General features: G+C 40.2%; 1 protein-coding gene across 4 annotated transcripts in view; it reads left to right on the forward strand.

Annotated features, from left to right (window-relative positions):
* Window positions 1-13: 13 nt before the first annotated feature.
* Window positions 14-17766, forward strand: part of KIF24 (kinesin family member 24) — a 91885-nt gene continuing 74132 nt past the window's right edge. For 3 of the 4 annotated variants that reach the window (XM_059141937.1, XM_059141938.1, XM_059141935.1), the window contains exon 1: window positions 14-358. In XM_059141937.1, the coding sequence (XP_058997920.1) occupies window positions 324-358 (35 nt within the window). In that variant the 5' untranslated portion in view covers window positions 14-323. The remainder of the gene's footprint in view (window positions 359-17766) is intronic. The other variant, XM_059141939.1, reaches the window with a different exon arrangement.

Below are 17766 nucleotides of genomic sequence, written 5' to 3' on the forward strand. Positions count from 1 at the left end.
ACTTTCACTTAGAACTCGCGAGATCCTCACTCAGAGGTTCGATTGGTTGAAAGACGCAGTTTGAGAGTTTACGCCCACTGCCTCCTCGGATCCCTGATTGGTCTTCTGGAGAAGAAGGACTCATACGTCAACTAGTTTCCCCGGTGCCCATTGGTGGATGAGGCGGGGCTGCCGGCGCGCGGGCACCGGCGCGGGCGTTCGAACCCGCGCTTGGTGGCGTTACCATGGGGATGCAGCCCGGCCGGCGCCTCAAAAGCTGGTGAGTTGACAGCACGCCCGCCAACTTGGGGCTCTCCTGTCGGCATTGTCTTCTGTCTTCAGACATGGTTGACCGAGGGGGACCTGGGAAGCCACTGAGGTGAGAAATGGTGGGGAGAACTGGGGAAGAGTGGGGTAGGCCTCGGCCCCGCGGGAGAGGGCACTCTGGACGCCTGCCGAGCGCGAGAGGAGGCGCCGGTTGCAAGGAAACCGGGAGTTGACCTCGCCTGGTTGTTCGAATGCTCGCCTGCTTTCCTACCCTTCATCTCCTTATCTCTGCCTTTTCTTCAGTGATTCTCTCGAGTGCTCCTTCTCCCACGGAGCCTTTCTGAGTCTCGAAATCATGCCTTTGAACCGATGGCCCTGAGTGGAACCTTTCTTAGGGCACTTCTCTTCGGCCTTGGCTTATTTGTGTACTTCCGTGAGCCCCGTTCTCCTTGTTTCCTCCCTTATCATTTAGAGGTCTTTGAGGCAGAGCGACGTCTTTCATTCCCAGTGTCTTACACACAGAGTTTTCAGGAAATTTTTGTTGAGTTGAATTTAATTCACCAGAAATAGATTGGATTCCTCTCTGTGCACCGCCCTGTTTTTCCTCCCATTTAGAGGGTTTATTGTTGTTGTTGTTGTTGTTGTTGTTATTGTTTTTATGGGAATAGAGGGAGGGTACCCTAATCTCATATTCGGTAGGGCCAGAAAGTCCGCCGTGAGCCTTTCCACTGTTTGTGAAAAGGAAAATCTTTTTGGAATGCCTGCTACAACTCTTCTGGCATTGTGGCTTTTAGTGTTCATATCCCAGTGCTTTTATTAAACTCCTTAATGAATCTTTGCTTAAAACAAACCATTCTGTTTTTGCTGAATGCCAGGAGTTTCTTAGTGACCCACAGCTATTGTCACATTTTAAGAGTGCTGTGAAACGTTTTGAAGCATTTTCTCCTTTGTGTTCTCCTTGTAGTCTCTGTGCTTCAGGTGCATGTAGCAGCTGCTCTGGTAGCTATCCGTTGGTCAGCTGTCGGTGACAGAAGTGCATTGCCAAGGCTGTCGTTTTGTCAACTCATGAGACTGTATATGGCCAGTCTGGATTGTTGATGATTCTCATGTGAAATTCGTAGCTCAGTGATGTTTTTAACAAAAGGATTGGAAAAGTCAGGTATAGCAGCTATGTTATTATTATCTTCTTATCAAAGTTTGACCACAACCATATAGCTAAACTGCAGATCTGTGACATGTAATAGAAATTGGATTGGGGATTCAGGGTTTATCTTTGGCTCTGTCTCTATTCACTTACTGTGGCTGGCTTTGCAAGTCATTTAGCCCTTTTAGACATCACTTTTTCCAGCACAAAGTGTTGAATTAGATTAGAATTCCTGTGGCTCTATCAACTTAGTCAAGCAACTGGTTATTTTTGAAAATTCCAGTATAGTTAATATGCAGTATCATTAGTTTCAGATGTACAATATGTTGGTTGAACAATTCTCTACATTACTCAGTGCTCATAAGTGTTCTCTTAATCCTCTTCACCTGTTCACCCATTCCATCCACCCACCTCCCCTCTGGTAACGATCAGTTTATTTTCTGTATTTAAGAGTCAGTTTTTTGGTTTGTCTCTTTTCTTTGTCCTTTTGTTTCTTAAGTTCCACATATGGGTGAAGTGACACAGTATTTGTCTTTCTCTGACTTCTTTCTTTCTTTCTTTTTTTTAAAGATTTTATTTATTTATTTGACAGACATAGTGAGAGAGGGAACCCAAGCAGGGGAAGTGGGAGAGGGAGAAGCAGGCTTCCCGTCAAGCAGGGAGCCCAACTGGAGGCTCGATCCCAGGACCCTGGGATCACGACCTGAGCCAAAGGCAAATCTATCGACTGAGCCACCCAGGCGCCCCCATCTGACTTATTTCACTTAGCTTTTTACCCTCTAGATCCATTCATGCTGTTGCAAAATGGCAAGATTTCATTTTTTTTTTTTTTAATTTATTTGAGAGAGAAACAGTGAGAGAGATCATGAGCGAGGAGAAGGTCAGAGAGAGAAGCAGACTCCTGGTGGAGCTGGGAGCCCGATGTGGGACTCGATCCCGGGACTCCAGGATCATGACCTGAGCCGAAGGCAGTCGTCTAACCAACTGAGCCACCCGGGCGTCCCAAGATTTCATTTTTTATGGCTTCATAATATTCCATTGTATATCTCTTCCATCTTCTTTACATGTTCATCTGTGAATGAATACTTGGGCTGCTTGGCTGTTGTAAGTAATGCTGCAATAAATAATGCTGCAATAAACAGGGATGCATATATACTTTTTTTCTTTTGAGAGAGTGCATGTGCAAAGAGGAGAGGGGGAGGGGCAGTGAGGGAGGGAGAAAGAAACTCCCCTCCCCACAAAGATTGTATTTGTTAGGGGCACTGGGTGGCTCAGAGGGTTGAGCCTCTGTCTTCAGCTCAGGTCATGCTCTCAGGGTCCTGGGATCGAGACCCGCATCGGGCTCTCTGCTCAGCAGGGAGCCTTAAAAAAAAAAAAAAAAGATTGTATTTGTCAGAAAGGACGCATGTGCACGAGCGAGAGCATGCACGGGGGGAGCAGGAGGCAGAGGGAGAAGCAGGCTTCCCACTGAGCAAGGACCCTGCATCATGACCTGAGCCGAAGGCTGACACCACCCAGGCCTTCTGAGAAAGAAAATCTTAGGCAGGCTCCACACCCAGTGCGGAGCCCAAGTGAGGTTCAATCTCACAACCCTGAGATCATGACCTGAGCAGAAATCAAGAGTCTGTTGCTTAACGGACTGTGCCACCCAGGTGCCCCTATTTTCAAATTAGTGTTTTTGTATTCATACTCGTATGCACCAGTTTGCATTCCTCCCAACAGTGCACCAGACTCCTTTTTATCCCTTTACCAACACTTGCTGTTTCTTGTGTTTTTTTAATTTAACCATTTTAACAGATGTAAGGTGATATATTTTTGTGGTTTTGCTTTGCATTTCCCTGATATTACTGATGTTAAGGATCTTTTCATGTGTCTGTTGGCCATCTATATGTGTTCTTTGGGAAAATGTTCATTTCTTCAAGCAATTGGTTATTGATGTCAGGTGAACGTCACATGTTCAACCTTCCAAGGACTGTACAGCTGAAACTGATAGCTGCCACTTATTGAGCATTTACCCTGTGCAAAGCACTATATCAGGGCTTTATATAAATATTACATTTTTCTTAGCATAGTAAATCAATGTACTGCCTACATAGCATTTCATTAAAAGCTTTTGGTTTATGTTATTAATTTAAGTCTTTAGCTGTTATATGTCTTAATACAGTGTCTGTGGGGCAAACTAGGGTATGATCCTCTCATCTTCCGGTTTAGGAGAAACAGCAGTTTCTTTGGGCTGCCATTTCATTGTTTGTAAAGTAAGATGTTGATCTCTTCTCAGTTCCTTACAAATTAACTAATCAATTAATCCACTTTCTTTTGGATTAGCAAACCTCTTCATGATTTTTTTTAAACCTGTTCATAATTTGTGCAGAGTAAATCCTCAACGAATTTTTTGTTAAATGAATAATAGAGTTTTTCTCATACCTCATACTTCCCTAGTTATTGTCTTAAGGATTTTGATGTTCATATCCTGTTAAACAAGAAGACTCTTCAATAGGCATAAACTAATAATAGGTACCATTTGTATTGGGAAACTCAGTCTTCCACCATAAGGCAGATGCTTAACCAACTGAACCACCCAGGCATCCCTCAAAAATGATTTCTTGAGTGACTGGATGGAAGGTTCTTATTGGAGCTGTGACCATAGCAATTCATTTGAGAAATACAATCTTGTTTTATTTTATTGCCAGAGGAGCAGTGAGTCGGGGCACCGACTCTGATAGAATTTTCCTGAGCAATCAGATTAACCTGATACAAAAGTTTCTACCACCTATAGCTATAAATGGTATTAAATACTTTTGTACAGTTTTAAAAAGAGTGTAGGGATATTTATTCACTTACTCATTAAATAATTATTGAATGTTACTTATTTCCAGACACTGTTTTAGAAATGGGAAAAAAAAAAAAAGGTGAATAAGGGGCACCTGGGAGGCTCAGTGGGTTAAAGCCTCTGCCCTTGGCTCAGGTCATGATCCCAGGGTCCTGGGATCGAGCCCTACGTTGGGCTCTCTGCTCAGCAGGGAGCCTGCTTCCCTTCCTCTCTCTCTCTGCCTGCCTCTCTGCCTAATTGTGATCTCTGTCTGTCAAATAAATAAATAAAATCTTTTTAAAAAAATCTTTTTTTAAGACACATTCCTTTACCAGAAGGAAATCACATATTCTAGTGGAGGAAATAGACATCCTCATAGATAATTATTTCAGAATGTAACTGCAGTGATAGAGACATGCAAAAGGTATGATATGGACATATAAAGGACTTCCAGCCACATACAAGGAGATCAGAAAAGACCTCATTTATGCTTTAATCATTGGGTAAGAAGTAGACAGGTAAAATGAGGTTTGATGAGATGGGAGGAGACCATTTAAAAGCGCGACATGAATAAATCCACAGAGAAAACAGTCTAAGAAGTTGACTAAACTGGAAAGAGGAGGGGCTGGACCATAGGAAACTTTGTGGGTGTGCTAAGGAGCTTGAACTTCGCCCTTTAGAAAGGTGACAGAATGACAATGAAGGGTTTTAGATAGAGAAGGGTCATGGTCATAACTGTTCTTTCTAAACACTGGTCGACCGTAGTGTAGAAGTTGGCTTGGAGAGGGCAAAACTGGAGGCAGGCAGAGCAGTTTAAAGAGACATGTAGTTATGTAGGTTAAAGGTACTGGGACTGAACCACCAAAGCTGTGGTGGTTGGAACGTGGATGGAGAGAGGACATTTAACAAGTATTTGTTTTTAAATAGACTGAACCTGTTGCTTAATTTTGGGATTAAAGCAGAGGAAAGTAATCTAGGATGCTTCTCACTTTAGCGCTGAGTCACTGGTGGATGATAATTGTCATTTACCCACACCCATGCCACTATCAAGGAGAAAAGGTGGAGGGGCAGTTTTGTGGAGAGGTCATGAGTTTGGTTACTGATGAGCAGTTTAGATTCTTAATCATGGAAGCATTTTGATAATGATCCCAGCGTGTTTTTTTGCTGCAATACACCTATAAGATTGTTGATTTTATTGTGATGTGAACTAAAGTTACACTGGAATTCTAGGAGCATCCAACTAATAATATTGTACAATATTAGGGCCAGAAAGACTCTAGGTGAGGTTTCACCAGCAGTGAGGAACAGTCTTTTTTTTTTTTTTTTTTTTTTTTAAGTATTTATTTAACAGAGAGAGCGCACACCTATAAGCAGAGGGATAGGGAGAAGCAGGCTCCCCGCTGAGCCAAGAGCTCAACACCAAGGCTCCATCCCAGCTCTCTGGGATCATGTCCTGAGCAGGAGGCAGCCATTTAACTGACTATGCAACCCAGACACTCTGAGGAGCAGACTTTTAAGTTAGTTACCTGCTTGTGTTGAGATTTGATTGGCATAGGATTGCATAGCCAACATACCAAATTCATATAGTTGGTTTTTGTTTTTGTTTTTTTAGGATTTTATTTATTTGAGAGAGAGAGAGAACACAAGTAGTAGGGGGGTATGAGCAGAGGGAGAAGCAGACTCCCTGCTGAGCAGGGAGCCAGACTCTGGGATCCATCCCAGTACCCTGAGATCATGACCTGAGCCCAAGGCAGATGCTTAACTAACTGAGCCAGCCAGGCACCCCTCATATAGCTGTTTTTGATTATCTATGCCCTGGTTTCATTATTTTAAAAGAGGGAGGTGATAATTGCCTTGTATCACAACTCTTGGAAGATTAATTAGGTAGCACAATTAATTACATATTTTAATAATTTAGATCCCGGTGAATGGAATTATTCTTTGAATTTTTCCTTGCTTCTTCAGCATCATTTTTTCTTAATTTTTAAAAATTTATTTTTAAGTATTCTACATCCACGTTGGGGCTTAAACTCATAACCCTAAGACTAAGAAAAATTTTAGTTGGACTCTACATGATTTTTTTTTTCATGTTATTTGTTTCAGGAGTACAGGTCTGTGATTCATCAGTCTTATACAACACCCAGCGCTCACCACAACACATACCCTCCCCAGTGTCCCTCACCCAACCACCTCCCATCCCCCACCCCTCTCCCCTCCACCAACCCTCAGTTTGTTTCCTAAGATTGAGTCTCTTACAGTTGGTCTCCCTCTCTGGTTTCATCTTGTTTGATCTTTTTCCTCTCTTCCCCTATGATCCTCTGCCTTGTTTCTTAAATTCTGCCTATCAGTGAGATTATATGATAATTTTCCTTTTCTGATTGACTTATTTCACTTAGCATAATATTCTCTAGTTCCATCCACCTGGTTGCAAATGACAAGATTTCATTTTTTGATTGCGGTGTAATATTCTAGTATATATATACATATATATGTATATATATATATCACATTTTTTTTAAACATTCATCTGTCAGTGGACATCTGGGCTCTTTCCATAGTTTGGCTATTGTGGACATTGCTGCTATAAACATTGGGGTGCAGGTGCCCCTTTGGATCACTACATTTGTATCTTTTGGGTAAATACCCAGAAGTGCAATTGCTGGGTTGTAGGGTAGCTTTATTTTCAACTTTCTGAGGAACCTCCCTACTGTTTTCCAGAGTGGCTGCACCAGCTTGCATTCCCACCAACAGTGCAACGTCTCTCATTTCCTGAGTGGTTAGTTTTAGCCGTTCTGACTGGTGTGAGGTTTTATCTCATTGTGGTTTTGATTTGTATTTCCCTGATGCTAAGTGATATTGAGCACTTTTTCATGTGTCTGTTGGCCATTTGGATGTCTTCTTTGTAGAAATGTCTGTTCATGTCTTCTGCCCATTTCCTGATTGGATTATTTGTTCTTTGGTGTTGAGTTTGATAAGTTCTGTATAGTTCGATTCTAGCCGTTTGTCTGATATGTCAGTTGCCAATATCTTCTCCCATTCTGTTGGTTGTCTTTTAGTTTTGTTGACTGTTTCCTTTGCTGTGTAAAAGCTTTTTGTTTTGATGAAGTCCCAATAATTCATTTTTGCCTTTGTTTCCCTTGCCTTTGGGGACATGTCTAGCAAGAAGTTGCTTCAGCCAAGGCCGATGAGGTTGCTGCCTATGTTCTCCTCAAGGATTTTGATGGCTTCCTGTCTCATATTTAGGTCTTTCATCCATTTTAAGTCTATTTTTGTGTGTGGTGTGAGGAAATGGTCCAGTTTCATTCTTCTGCATGTGGCTGTCCAATTTTCCCAACACCATTTTTTGAAGAGACTGTCTTTTTTCTATTGGACATTCTTTCCTGTTTTGTTGAAGATTAGTTGGCCATAGAGTTGAGGGTCCATTTCTGGGTTCTCTATTCTTTTCCATTGATCTATGTGTCTGTTTTTTGTGCCAGTACCATACTGTCTTGAGGATTACAGCTTTGTAATAGAGCTTGAAGTCCAGAATTGTGATGCCACCAGCTTTGGTTTTCTTTTTCAACATTCCCTTGGCTATTCAGATCAGGGTCTTTTCTGGTTCCATACACATTTTAGGATTATTTGTTCAGTTCTGTGGAAATAGTTGATGATACTTTGATAGAGATTGCATTGAATGTATAGATTATTCTGGGTAGCATAGACATTTTAACAATATTTATTCTTCCAATCCATGAGCGTGGAATGTTTTTCCATTTCTTTGTGTCTTCCTCAATTTCTTTTGTGAGTATTCTATAGTTTTCTGAGTCATATCCTTTGCCTCGTTGGTTAAATTTATTCCTAGGTATCTTATGGTTTTGGTTGCAATTGTAAATGGGATCGACTCCTTAATTTTTCTTTCTTTTGTCTCATTGTTGGAGTATAGAGATTCACCTGATTTCTGTGCATTGATGTTATATCCTGCCACTTTATGAATTCTTGTGTGAGTTCTAGCAATTTTGGGGTGGAGTCTTTTGGGTTTTCCACATAAAGTATCATGTCATTTGGAAAGAGTGAGGATTTGACTTCTTTGCTGATTCAGATGCCTTTTATTTCTTTTTGTTGTCTGCTGAGGCTAGGACTTCCAGTACTATCCTGAATAGCAGTGGCAATAGTGGACATCCCTGCCGTGTTCCTGACCTTAGGGGAAAAGCTCTCAGTTTTTCCCCTCTGAGAATGATACTCACTGTGGATTTTTCATAGACGGTTTTTATGATACTGAGTTATGTACCCTCTATCTCAACACTGTGAAGAGTTTTAATCAAGAAAGGATGCTGTACTTTGTCCATTGCTTTGTCTCCATCATATGGTTCTTGTCCTTTCTTGTATTTATGTAGTGTATCACATTGATTGATTTGTGGATATTGAAACTTCAGCATCATCCTTTAGAAATAATTCCTGGTACCAATTGTGGCCACAGTTCCCAAAAGGATGTAATTTTAACTAAAAGAATCTATGTCATTTTAGTAATTTAGTAATTTATAAAAACAGTGGAGCATGTGACTCTCCATCTTGGGATTATAAATTTGAGCCCTATATTCAGTGTAGAGATTACTTAAAAATAAAATCTTTCTCTCCCCTAAGATCTATTTATTCATTAGAAAGAGCACATGCACATGCCTGAGCTCAGGAGAGGGGCGAAGGCAGGGGGAGAGAGAATCCTCAGATTTCCTGCTGAGTGTGGAGCCACACACAGAGCTCCAAGACCATGACCAGAGCAGATAACGAGTCAGCTGTTTAACTGAGTGAGTGACCCAAATACCCCTAAAAATAAATCTTTAAAAAAAAACTGATTATAATAGTTATTCTTCCAGTGAAACACATGAAGATATATTTTGTTGAAACTATTTTATAACTGCAAAATAGCAAAAATCTGACAATTTATAATTGGATTAGACCAGGATTTTAAAATTAAAGCACAGAATTTAAATCCAACATTGGTTACCACCTATTCCTGGAAATTCTTAAAAAATTAAACCTCTGTAGTTAGAGAGAGTAATACTTATACTGTTTTCAGATAACTGAGTTCGGTTTTGTTAAGTTTATTTTTAGGTGATTGCTTCCATGCTTTTTACCAAACTTAGAAACTTAATAAGCTCATAGTGGGACTTTGGAAAGAAATTGCAGTAATTGCAAACTATTAGCTACTTAATCATAAACTTGAAACTTTTCTTTTTCTACTGAAAAAATAATCTCTCAAAAACTGCTTTTGGGTATAACTCACATGATTGGTATCGCAAAGTCCACATCTAGCCCTAAGAATTCCATTAAGTGTCATATATTCTCATTCCTTTGCAGCTGTTGTTTTGAGCAGTTGTTTAGTATCACTTGTCTTCTGTTGAGATCACTGGTCTATAGATAGAATAATCCCTAGAGTTCGAAATAACTAACTCCCTTGTTGGGGGAAAAGTATGCTGTATCATTCACCTTTTAATCTTCCAATGATAATACTGAATTGCTTATGTTATTATTAGGTACCTTATGCCTAACCTGGGGTACAGAAACATTTTAATGAAAATTGATTGGGAATGTTGGGTTTGTATTATATACATTTCTAATGGTACAGTGGACCCTAATGACTTTGTTAACAATCCCCTAAAAAGTGATCATTGTTGGTGTGTCCTACAGCTGAATGGGTTGAAAGTTTATGATGTGAATACACATTAAAAGCCACTGAATTCACTTTAAGTGGGTATATTGTATGCTTTGTGAATTAGATCTCAGTAAAGTTGTTTTATATTTTTAAAAGTGGTCATTGTCACAATTTAGGGGAACTCAGGTGAAGAAATATTTCTTAGCAATCCAGCTATTTTAGTTGGGGCACTGGGGTAGCTTAGTCAGTTGGACATCTAACTCTTTTTTTTTTTTTTTAAAGATTTTATTTGACAGAGAGAGACACAGCAAGAGAGGGAACACAAACAGGGGGAGTAGGAGAGGGAGAAGCAGGCTTCCCACCAAGCAGGGATTCCAATGTGGGGCTTGATCCCAGGACCCTGGGATCACGCCGAAGGCAGACACCCAACGATTGAGCCATGCAAGCGCTCCATGGACGCCTAACTCTTGATCTCAGCTCAGGTCGTGATCTCAGGGTCCTGAGTTCAAATCCCATGTTGGGCTCCATGCTGGGCGTGGAGGCTACTTTAAAAATAAAAAGCTATTTTCATCCTTTTATTTCCATACTCCTATAAAAATAATTAGAGTACAATATGTCCTAATGCCTGCTGACCTTCCTATGTAGTTCCTTACTTTCCTATGTGGGGCTCAATCCCAGGACCCTGGGATCATGACCTGAGCTGAAGGCAGAGGCTTTTTTTTTTTTTTTTTTTTAAAGATTTTATTTATTTATTTGACAGAGAGAGTTCACAGTAGACAGATAGGCAGGCAGAGAGAGAGAGAGGGAAGCAGGCTCCCTGCTAAGCAGAGATCCCGATGCGGGACTCGATCCCAGGATACTGAGATCATGACCTGAGCCGAAGGCAGCGGCTTAACCCACTGAGCCACCCAGGCGCCCAGAAGGCAGAGGCTTTAACCCACTGAGCCACCCAGGTGCCCCTTGAATTATTTTTTAAAAACTATAGCCATCACACCCACTTAGAACAGGTTTATTATACCTCTCTAATTTATTCAAATAAAGCTCTTGAGATTTTCATTCTCTGCCTAAAAAATCTAAATAAGTGTTCAGCATGTGAATTTCTTTTAAAAAAAGTAGACTTCATGCCCAACGTGGGCTTTAACTTAAGACCCTGAGATTGAGAGTTGCATGCTCTACTGAGCCAGCCAGGCACCTCCGCAACTCAAATTTCTATAGAAAATTTTAGTACATTTTCTCAGTTTCTTCCATGGTTAATTTTGGTTTTGATAATTATAGAAGTGAACGCTTCCGGGGAAGAGCTTTTCCCTTTCAGATGTTAATGTAATATCTAAAATTTAATGGTAGAGGTTTCTTTTGGAGTGATAAAAATGTTATAAAATTGGATTGTGGTGATGGTTGCACAACTCTGAAAATACTAGAACTATTGTATACTTTAAATGGGTGAGTTTTATGGTATATTAATTATATCTCAATAAAGTTGTTAGAATTTAATGATGTCCTGGAGGGATTTATTGACCCCTTTTTCCTATTTCTTCTTTGATAATTCAAGTATATGTGATGTCACATGAATTTGAGAAACTAAGAATAACTTGGGTCCTTTTGAACTTGGGCCATTTGCCCTCAGTTTTTCTGATTAGCAAGGAATATATAGACCTTAGATTTAGATTTTCTACTTTTTTCTAGCAATCAGGAACTTTTATTAGACATACTGAATAGTCTGCTTATAGAATTGGGAGGGTAACAATGGATTCTTTAAAAATAAAAAGCTATTTTCATCCTTTTATTTCCATTTTATTTTCTTCAAGTTTTTTGAAATACTAATACCTGTTGCTGGGTTCATGTTAGTTACTCAGTTGTCTCCCCCTTGATGTAGATTAACTCATTTAGCAAAAATATCCTATTTACTGGGGCACCTGGGTGACTCAGTCAGTTAAGCAGCCTCCCTCAGCTCAGGCTGTGAACCTGGGGTCATGAGATCTTGATTTCAGGTGAGGTCATGATCTCACATGTCAGGAGATCGAGCCCTGCAGCGAGCTCTGTGCTGGATGTTGAGCCTGCTTGGGTTTCTCTCTCATCCTACCCCTCTGTCCATCCCCCACCTTGGCCCTCCCTCTAAAATAAAAATTTAAAAATATATATCCAGGGTGCCTGGGTGGCTTAGTCAGTTAAGTGGCTGCCTTTGGCTCAGGTTGTGATCCCAGGGTTCCAGGATGGAACCTGTTCAGCGGGGAGTCTGCTTTTTTCTCCACCCCTGCCCCCCCCCCACTACACCGCTTATGCTGTCTCTCATGCTCTCTCTCAAATAAATAAAATCTTAAAAAAAAAATATATATATATATATATATATTCTTTGTGTGTGTGTGTGTGTGTATAGTCTAGTTTACTAGTTTACCCATGGGATCACTTCAAACAATTTTTTTTAAAAGATTTTATTTATTTATTTGACAGAAATCACAAGTAGATGGAGAGGCAGGCAGAGAGAGAGAGAGGGAAGCAGGCTCCCCGCTGAGCAGAGAGCCCGATGCGGGACTCGATCCCAGGACTCTGAGATCATGACCCGAGCCGAAGGCAGCGGCTTAACCCACTGAGCCACCCAGGCACCCTCAAACAATTTTTATAAGGAATATTTTTCCCAAGTCATTGACACTGTATATATATATTTGTTTCACTAACTCCTTGTTTTCTCAGGTTGGCTTAAAAAAATTAGACTGATTTAAGAAATGTCTTCCCTAGATTACCTATATCTAGGTCAGTGAAGAAAGTTATGAAAACTGGTATCATTTTAACTTGTTTCCAAAGACCTAAGAAAGAAAAATTACACAGTTGAAAATCTCTTGTTTCTATATGTTATGTGGATTTAAAATAACAATGACACTATATGATTTTATTTAATGTGAAATTCTAGAAAATACAACTCATCTTTAGTTACAGAAAGCAGGTCAGTAATTACTTTGGGCCCACGGTAGAGCAGAGGACTGCCAAGAGTGAATTAGGAACTTTTAAAAGTGATTGATGGGACTGTCTTGATTGTATCTTGTCAAAACTCATAGGTAGCTCAGTCAGGGGCACCTGGGTGGCTCAGTCATTAAACGTCTGCCTTCGGCTCAGGTCATGATCCCAGAATCTTGGGATTGAGCCCTACATTGGGCTCCCTGCTCAATGGGAAGCCTGCTTCTCCATCTCCCACTCCCCCTGTGTGTGTTCCCTCTCTTGCTATGTCTCTCTCTGTCAAATTAATAAATAAAATCTAAAAAAGCCAAAAAAACTCATGGAACTATACTCCTAAAATGGGTTTAGTTTATTATATATACACTGATTAAAAGAAAAATCAAGGGATGCCTGGGTGGCTCAGTTGGTTGAGCAGCTGCCTTCGGCTCAAGTCATGATCCCAGTGTCCTGGGATCGAGTCCCACATCGGGCTCCTTGCTCGGCAGGGAGCCTGCTTCTCCCTCTGTCTCTGCCTGCCATTCTGTCTGCCTGTGCTTGCTCTCTCTCCGTCTCTCTCTCTGATAAATAAAAATAAAATCTTAAAAAAAAAAAAAAGTTAAAAAAAAAAGAGAAAGAAAAATCAAATAAGACCACGCATACACATGACTTCTATTTATATCAGGGGTTAGCCTTTGAATATATAACACCATCTACTATCTCCACATTATATGTGTAATCAGACATTAATGTTAACTATGCCAATGAAAGAAAAGTACTTGTACAACTGTCATTGATAGTTTGAAGTTAATAGAAGCCTACATATACTATTACTATTAATCAGTGTATTTTATTTTATTTTTTTTTTAAGATTTTTATTTATTTATTTGACAGAGAGAGATCACAATTAGGCAGAGAGGCAGGCAGAGAGAGAGAGAGAGAGAGAGGGAAGCAGGCTCCCTGCCGAGCAGAGAGCCCGATGCGGGACTCGATCCCAGGACCCTGAGATCATGACCTGAGCCGAAGGCAGCGGCTTAACCCACTGAGCCACCCAGGCGCCCAATCAGTGTATTTTACAAACTTATCTAATCTCAAATCCCTTACCTTTTGCTTCTGTTTTATATATTATATACATATAAGATATATATATACACACATACATATATATACATTCTATGTTATATATTCAACTTTTCACCAAATTAAATAGAGACCATCTTTTAACAATGTTAAAAGTCTTCATATAGGGCATCTATTTGTATCTAGTCAGGCAGCCAACACTTCCTACATGCCAGGCTCAGTGATCAGTGCTGAATAAGAGAGCATAGCCCCATCCTTATGGAATACTTTACAGTTTTCAAATTAGTTTTACATAAATATCTTATTGCATCCTTTGAGAGCGGAAAATGAAACTCAGAGAAATTGACTTTGCCCAAGTTTACACAGCTTGATGACCGAGAGTTAATCTGATTCCAAGTTCAGTTAAAGGCAATTTAGGTAGATGAATGGAGAGTTTGAGAGAACATGTGAAATAGTTGGATCTTATCCACATCCTGGAATGTGAATAAACTTCCCTAATTGTGTATAAAGTTGCATGTATTCCTTCCAGTTGATTTTCTCTAACACCAGGATAAGAAAGTTTGAATTTCTGCCAACTGGCTTTCTTCCAAGACTATTTCTGATTGTTACCCCAACAGCTGAGACCCAGCAGATTCTTGGTGTCACAAAGGAGAACTCTGCATACTTGTGGCATTGAATGTGAGTGGGCCATATGTATAAAAATGTGCCCATCAGAATGCCTGGAAGCTCAGTCGGTTGAACATCCAACACTTGATTTTGGCTCAGGTCATGATCTCAGGGTCGTAGGATTGAGCCCTTCTGTCAGGCTCCTTGCTCAGCAGGAAGTTTACTAGAGATTCTCTCCCTTTGCCTCTGCCCAGTCTCCCCCCAGCCCCTGCTTGCATACACTGTCTTCTCTTTTAAATAAAATAAATCTTAAACACACACACAACCCTGCCCATCTGGCCCCATTTGGATTTCACTGATTTGCAGGGAATTTTCTTGGTGGTGGCAGGTGTGAGTCATTCCCTGGGGCAGCACAAATGCAGGAGGCTGCTGGTCTGCTGAGCAGTGTAGATAGTAGGTCTGTCCTGGCAGGAGGATGGCAATGTGGCTGTCTTTGCCACTACTTGTGAAGTAGGCACCGTGGAACAGTGGAAAGAACATGGGACCAGCCATGAGAAAACTTAGGTTCCAATCTTAGAACTTACTTGAGAGCTATATTACTTTGGGCCACTCACTGATTCGTTCTAGTTTTTCTCCTTCTAAGTAAAATGTGGGAGTGATGTGTATCACAGATAAATCCTAAAATCATCCTGTTAAATGAAAGAAGCCGGATGCAAAAGAGACTATATTGTATAATCCCATTCATATAAAATTCTAGAAAATCCAAACTAATATATAATGACAGAAAGCAGATCAGTGATTGGCCAGGGGTAGAGAAAAGAATGGAATGCAAAGAGACATGAGGAATCTTTTGAGAGTAATGCAAATGTTCTATATTCTAATTGTGGTGGTGGTTTCACAGGTACATACGACTGTCAAAATTCATATAATTGTACGCTATTGTGTACACACACCCAAAAAAGGACATTCCAGCTTTTAATAAGGATTTAATAAGAAAAAAAATTGAAATAGATTTGGAGATTATTTACCATGGGTATAGGAAGGGTGAAAGCAGCACAGATATGTATTTGTGTATTTGTATAAACATGTATATATTCGGGACGCCTGGGTGGCTCAGTTGGTTAAGCAGCTGCCTTCGGCTCAGGCCTTGATCCCACCGTCCTGGGATCGAGTCCCACATCAGGCTCCTTGCTCGGCGGGGAGCCTGCTTCTCCCTCTGCCTCTGCCTGCCATTCTGTCTGCCTGTGCTCGCTCTTTCCCCCCTCTCTCTCTGATAAATAAATAAAATCTTTAAAAAAAAAAAAACATGTATATATTTACCGACTTTGTTCTGTAATTAATGTGGTAGGAATGCTCAAACACTAAACAAAATCACGTCATCAGCCTTGATCTCTAACTCTTCCTTTATCCATTTCTCATAATCTAAAATGTTATGAACTAGTAGTGGTAGAGGACAATTGAGGTCAAATTTCTTAAAATATTTGAAATACTTAATTTACTAAAAATTTTGGTCCTAATACCATTTGATAGTTTGCTTCTTGGTGGTTATTGTATCCTATCACCTTTATGTTGCAGAAGTATTTACATCATTTTATCACAGTGTGACAAAGTTGTCAGTGGTAAATTCTTAACTCCAATATATGAGGAGCACAAGAAACAAAATGGAAATGACTTAACAATATCCTCTCCCCCAGTTCTCATCCTGTATTCTACTAGTGGTTTAACATACTCAAAATCCTTCTTAATAAATACTTGCAGAAGCCAAAACTAATTGTTTGAAGTTGACACTGAAGTTGAAAATTGACCTAGAGAGAATATTCAGTAACTCAAATATGAAGTAAATAGCGACCATTCTGGATTAGTTGTCGATGTATAGAGCTATTCCTGATCTTCTTTCCCTAATGCTCAGGCTCTCTGTGCTTAATGACTTTCTGGGAATGCATAATCTTTAGCTGGATGTGGGACAGTGGCAGCTTCTTCTAAGAGACATTCTTCTTGGAGGAAAGCCAATTTTAGGTTTTGGTAAGGAAATATACAAGATGAAGCTGTCAAAGAGTAAGGTAATTGAAGCACATAGAATATATATTTAAAAAACAAAAACTGTGAGTTAATCATTAATTTTTTAAAAGCACCCACTCCCTCCAAAAAGGCAAAACCCAAATCCTAAAGGAATTAGATACCACTCCTCCCTTCATATACAAACTCTTCTTGGATAATCAGGTAGCCCTAGTTGTTGACAAAATGTTTTTTTTTTTTTTTTAAGATTTTATTTATTTATTTGATAGAGACACAGAGAGCAGAAGCAGGGGGAAGTGCCAGGCAGAGGGAAAGGGAGAAGCAGGCTTTCTGCTGACAGGGGAGCCTGATGTGGGACTCGATCCCCAGACCCCAGGATCATGACCTGAGCCGAAGGCAGACACTTAACTGACTGAGCCACCCAGGCACCCCACAAAAAGATTTTCTTTACGGGAAAATTCCACCAGTAATGATATATTGAGAAAATCACCATTTTACAACCCTTCAGGAACTAGTTGAGGCAGGTAGTGGTCATCACTGGATGAAACCATTGGATTAATTGGCTGGTGAGAGAACTTTACAATGAAGGAATCATGCTGCGATTCTAGCAGACATTTGCATATATTCTAATGTGATGATGATGTATCTTAAAGCACATGGTAACACCTGTGAAGTATTCGTTCCTGAAATGTAGAAATGTGGAACTTGATTCTGAAGATTTTATTTATTTATTTGACAGATAGAGATCACAAGTAGGCAGAGAGAGAGAGAGAGAGTGGAGAAAGCAGGCTCCCCGCTGAGCAGAGAGCCTGACTCAAGGCTCGATCCCAGGACCCTGGGATCAGGACCCAAGCCAAAGGCAGAGGCTTTAACCCACTGAGCCACCCAGGCGCTCCATGGAACTTGATTCTAATATAGGGTTGCAAGATTAGGCCAAAACAAAATAGGAAACTAGTTAAAATTGAATTTCAAATGAACAGTGTTTTGTTTTGTTTTTGTGTTAGTATGTCTCATACTTGGAGCATACTTGGTTTATGCAACAAGTCAAGGAACAGAAAAAAAAGAAGGATGGGGTACTGCTCTATAAGGTAAAAGACTTGAGAGAGGTAACAACCAAATGTGTGGACCTTGTTCAGATTCTGAGTTAAAAATATTTTTGTAAAAAGATACTTTAAAAATATTTGTTTAGGGGTGCCTGCATGGCTCAGTCATTTGAGCGTTGGGCTTTTGATATCAGCTTAGTAGGTCATGATCTCTGGGTGGTGAGATTGAACCCAGCCTTGAGTTCCATTCTCAGTTGCTTTCTCTCCC

Source organism: Mustela lutreola, chromosome 12 (genome assembly GCF_030435805.1).
Source record: "Mustela lutreola isolate mMusLut2 chromosome 12, mMusLut2.pri, whole genome shotgun sequence".
Classification (NCBI taxonomy): Eukaryota; Metazoa; Chordata; class Mammalia; order Carnivora; family Mustelidae; genus Mustela; species Mustela lutreola.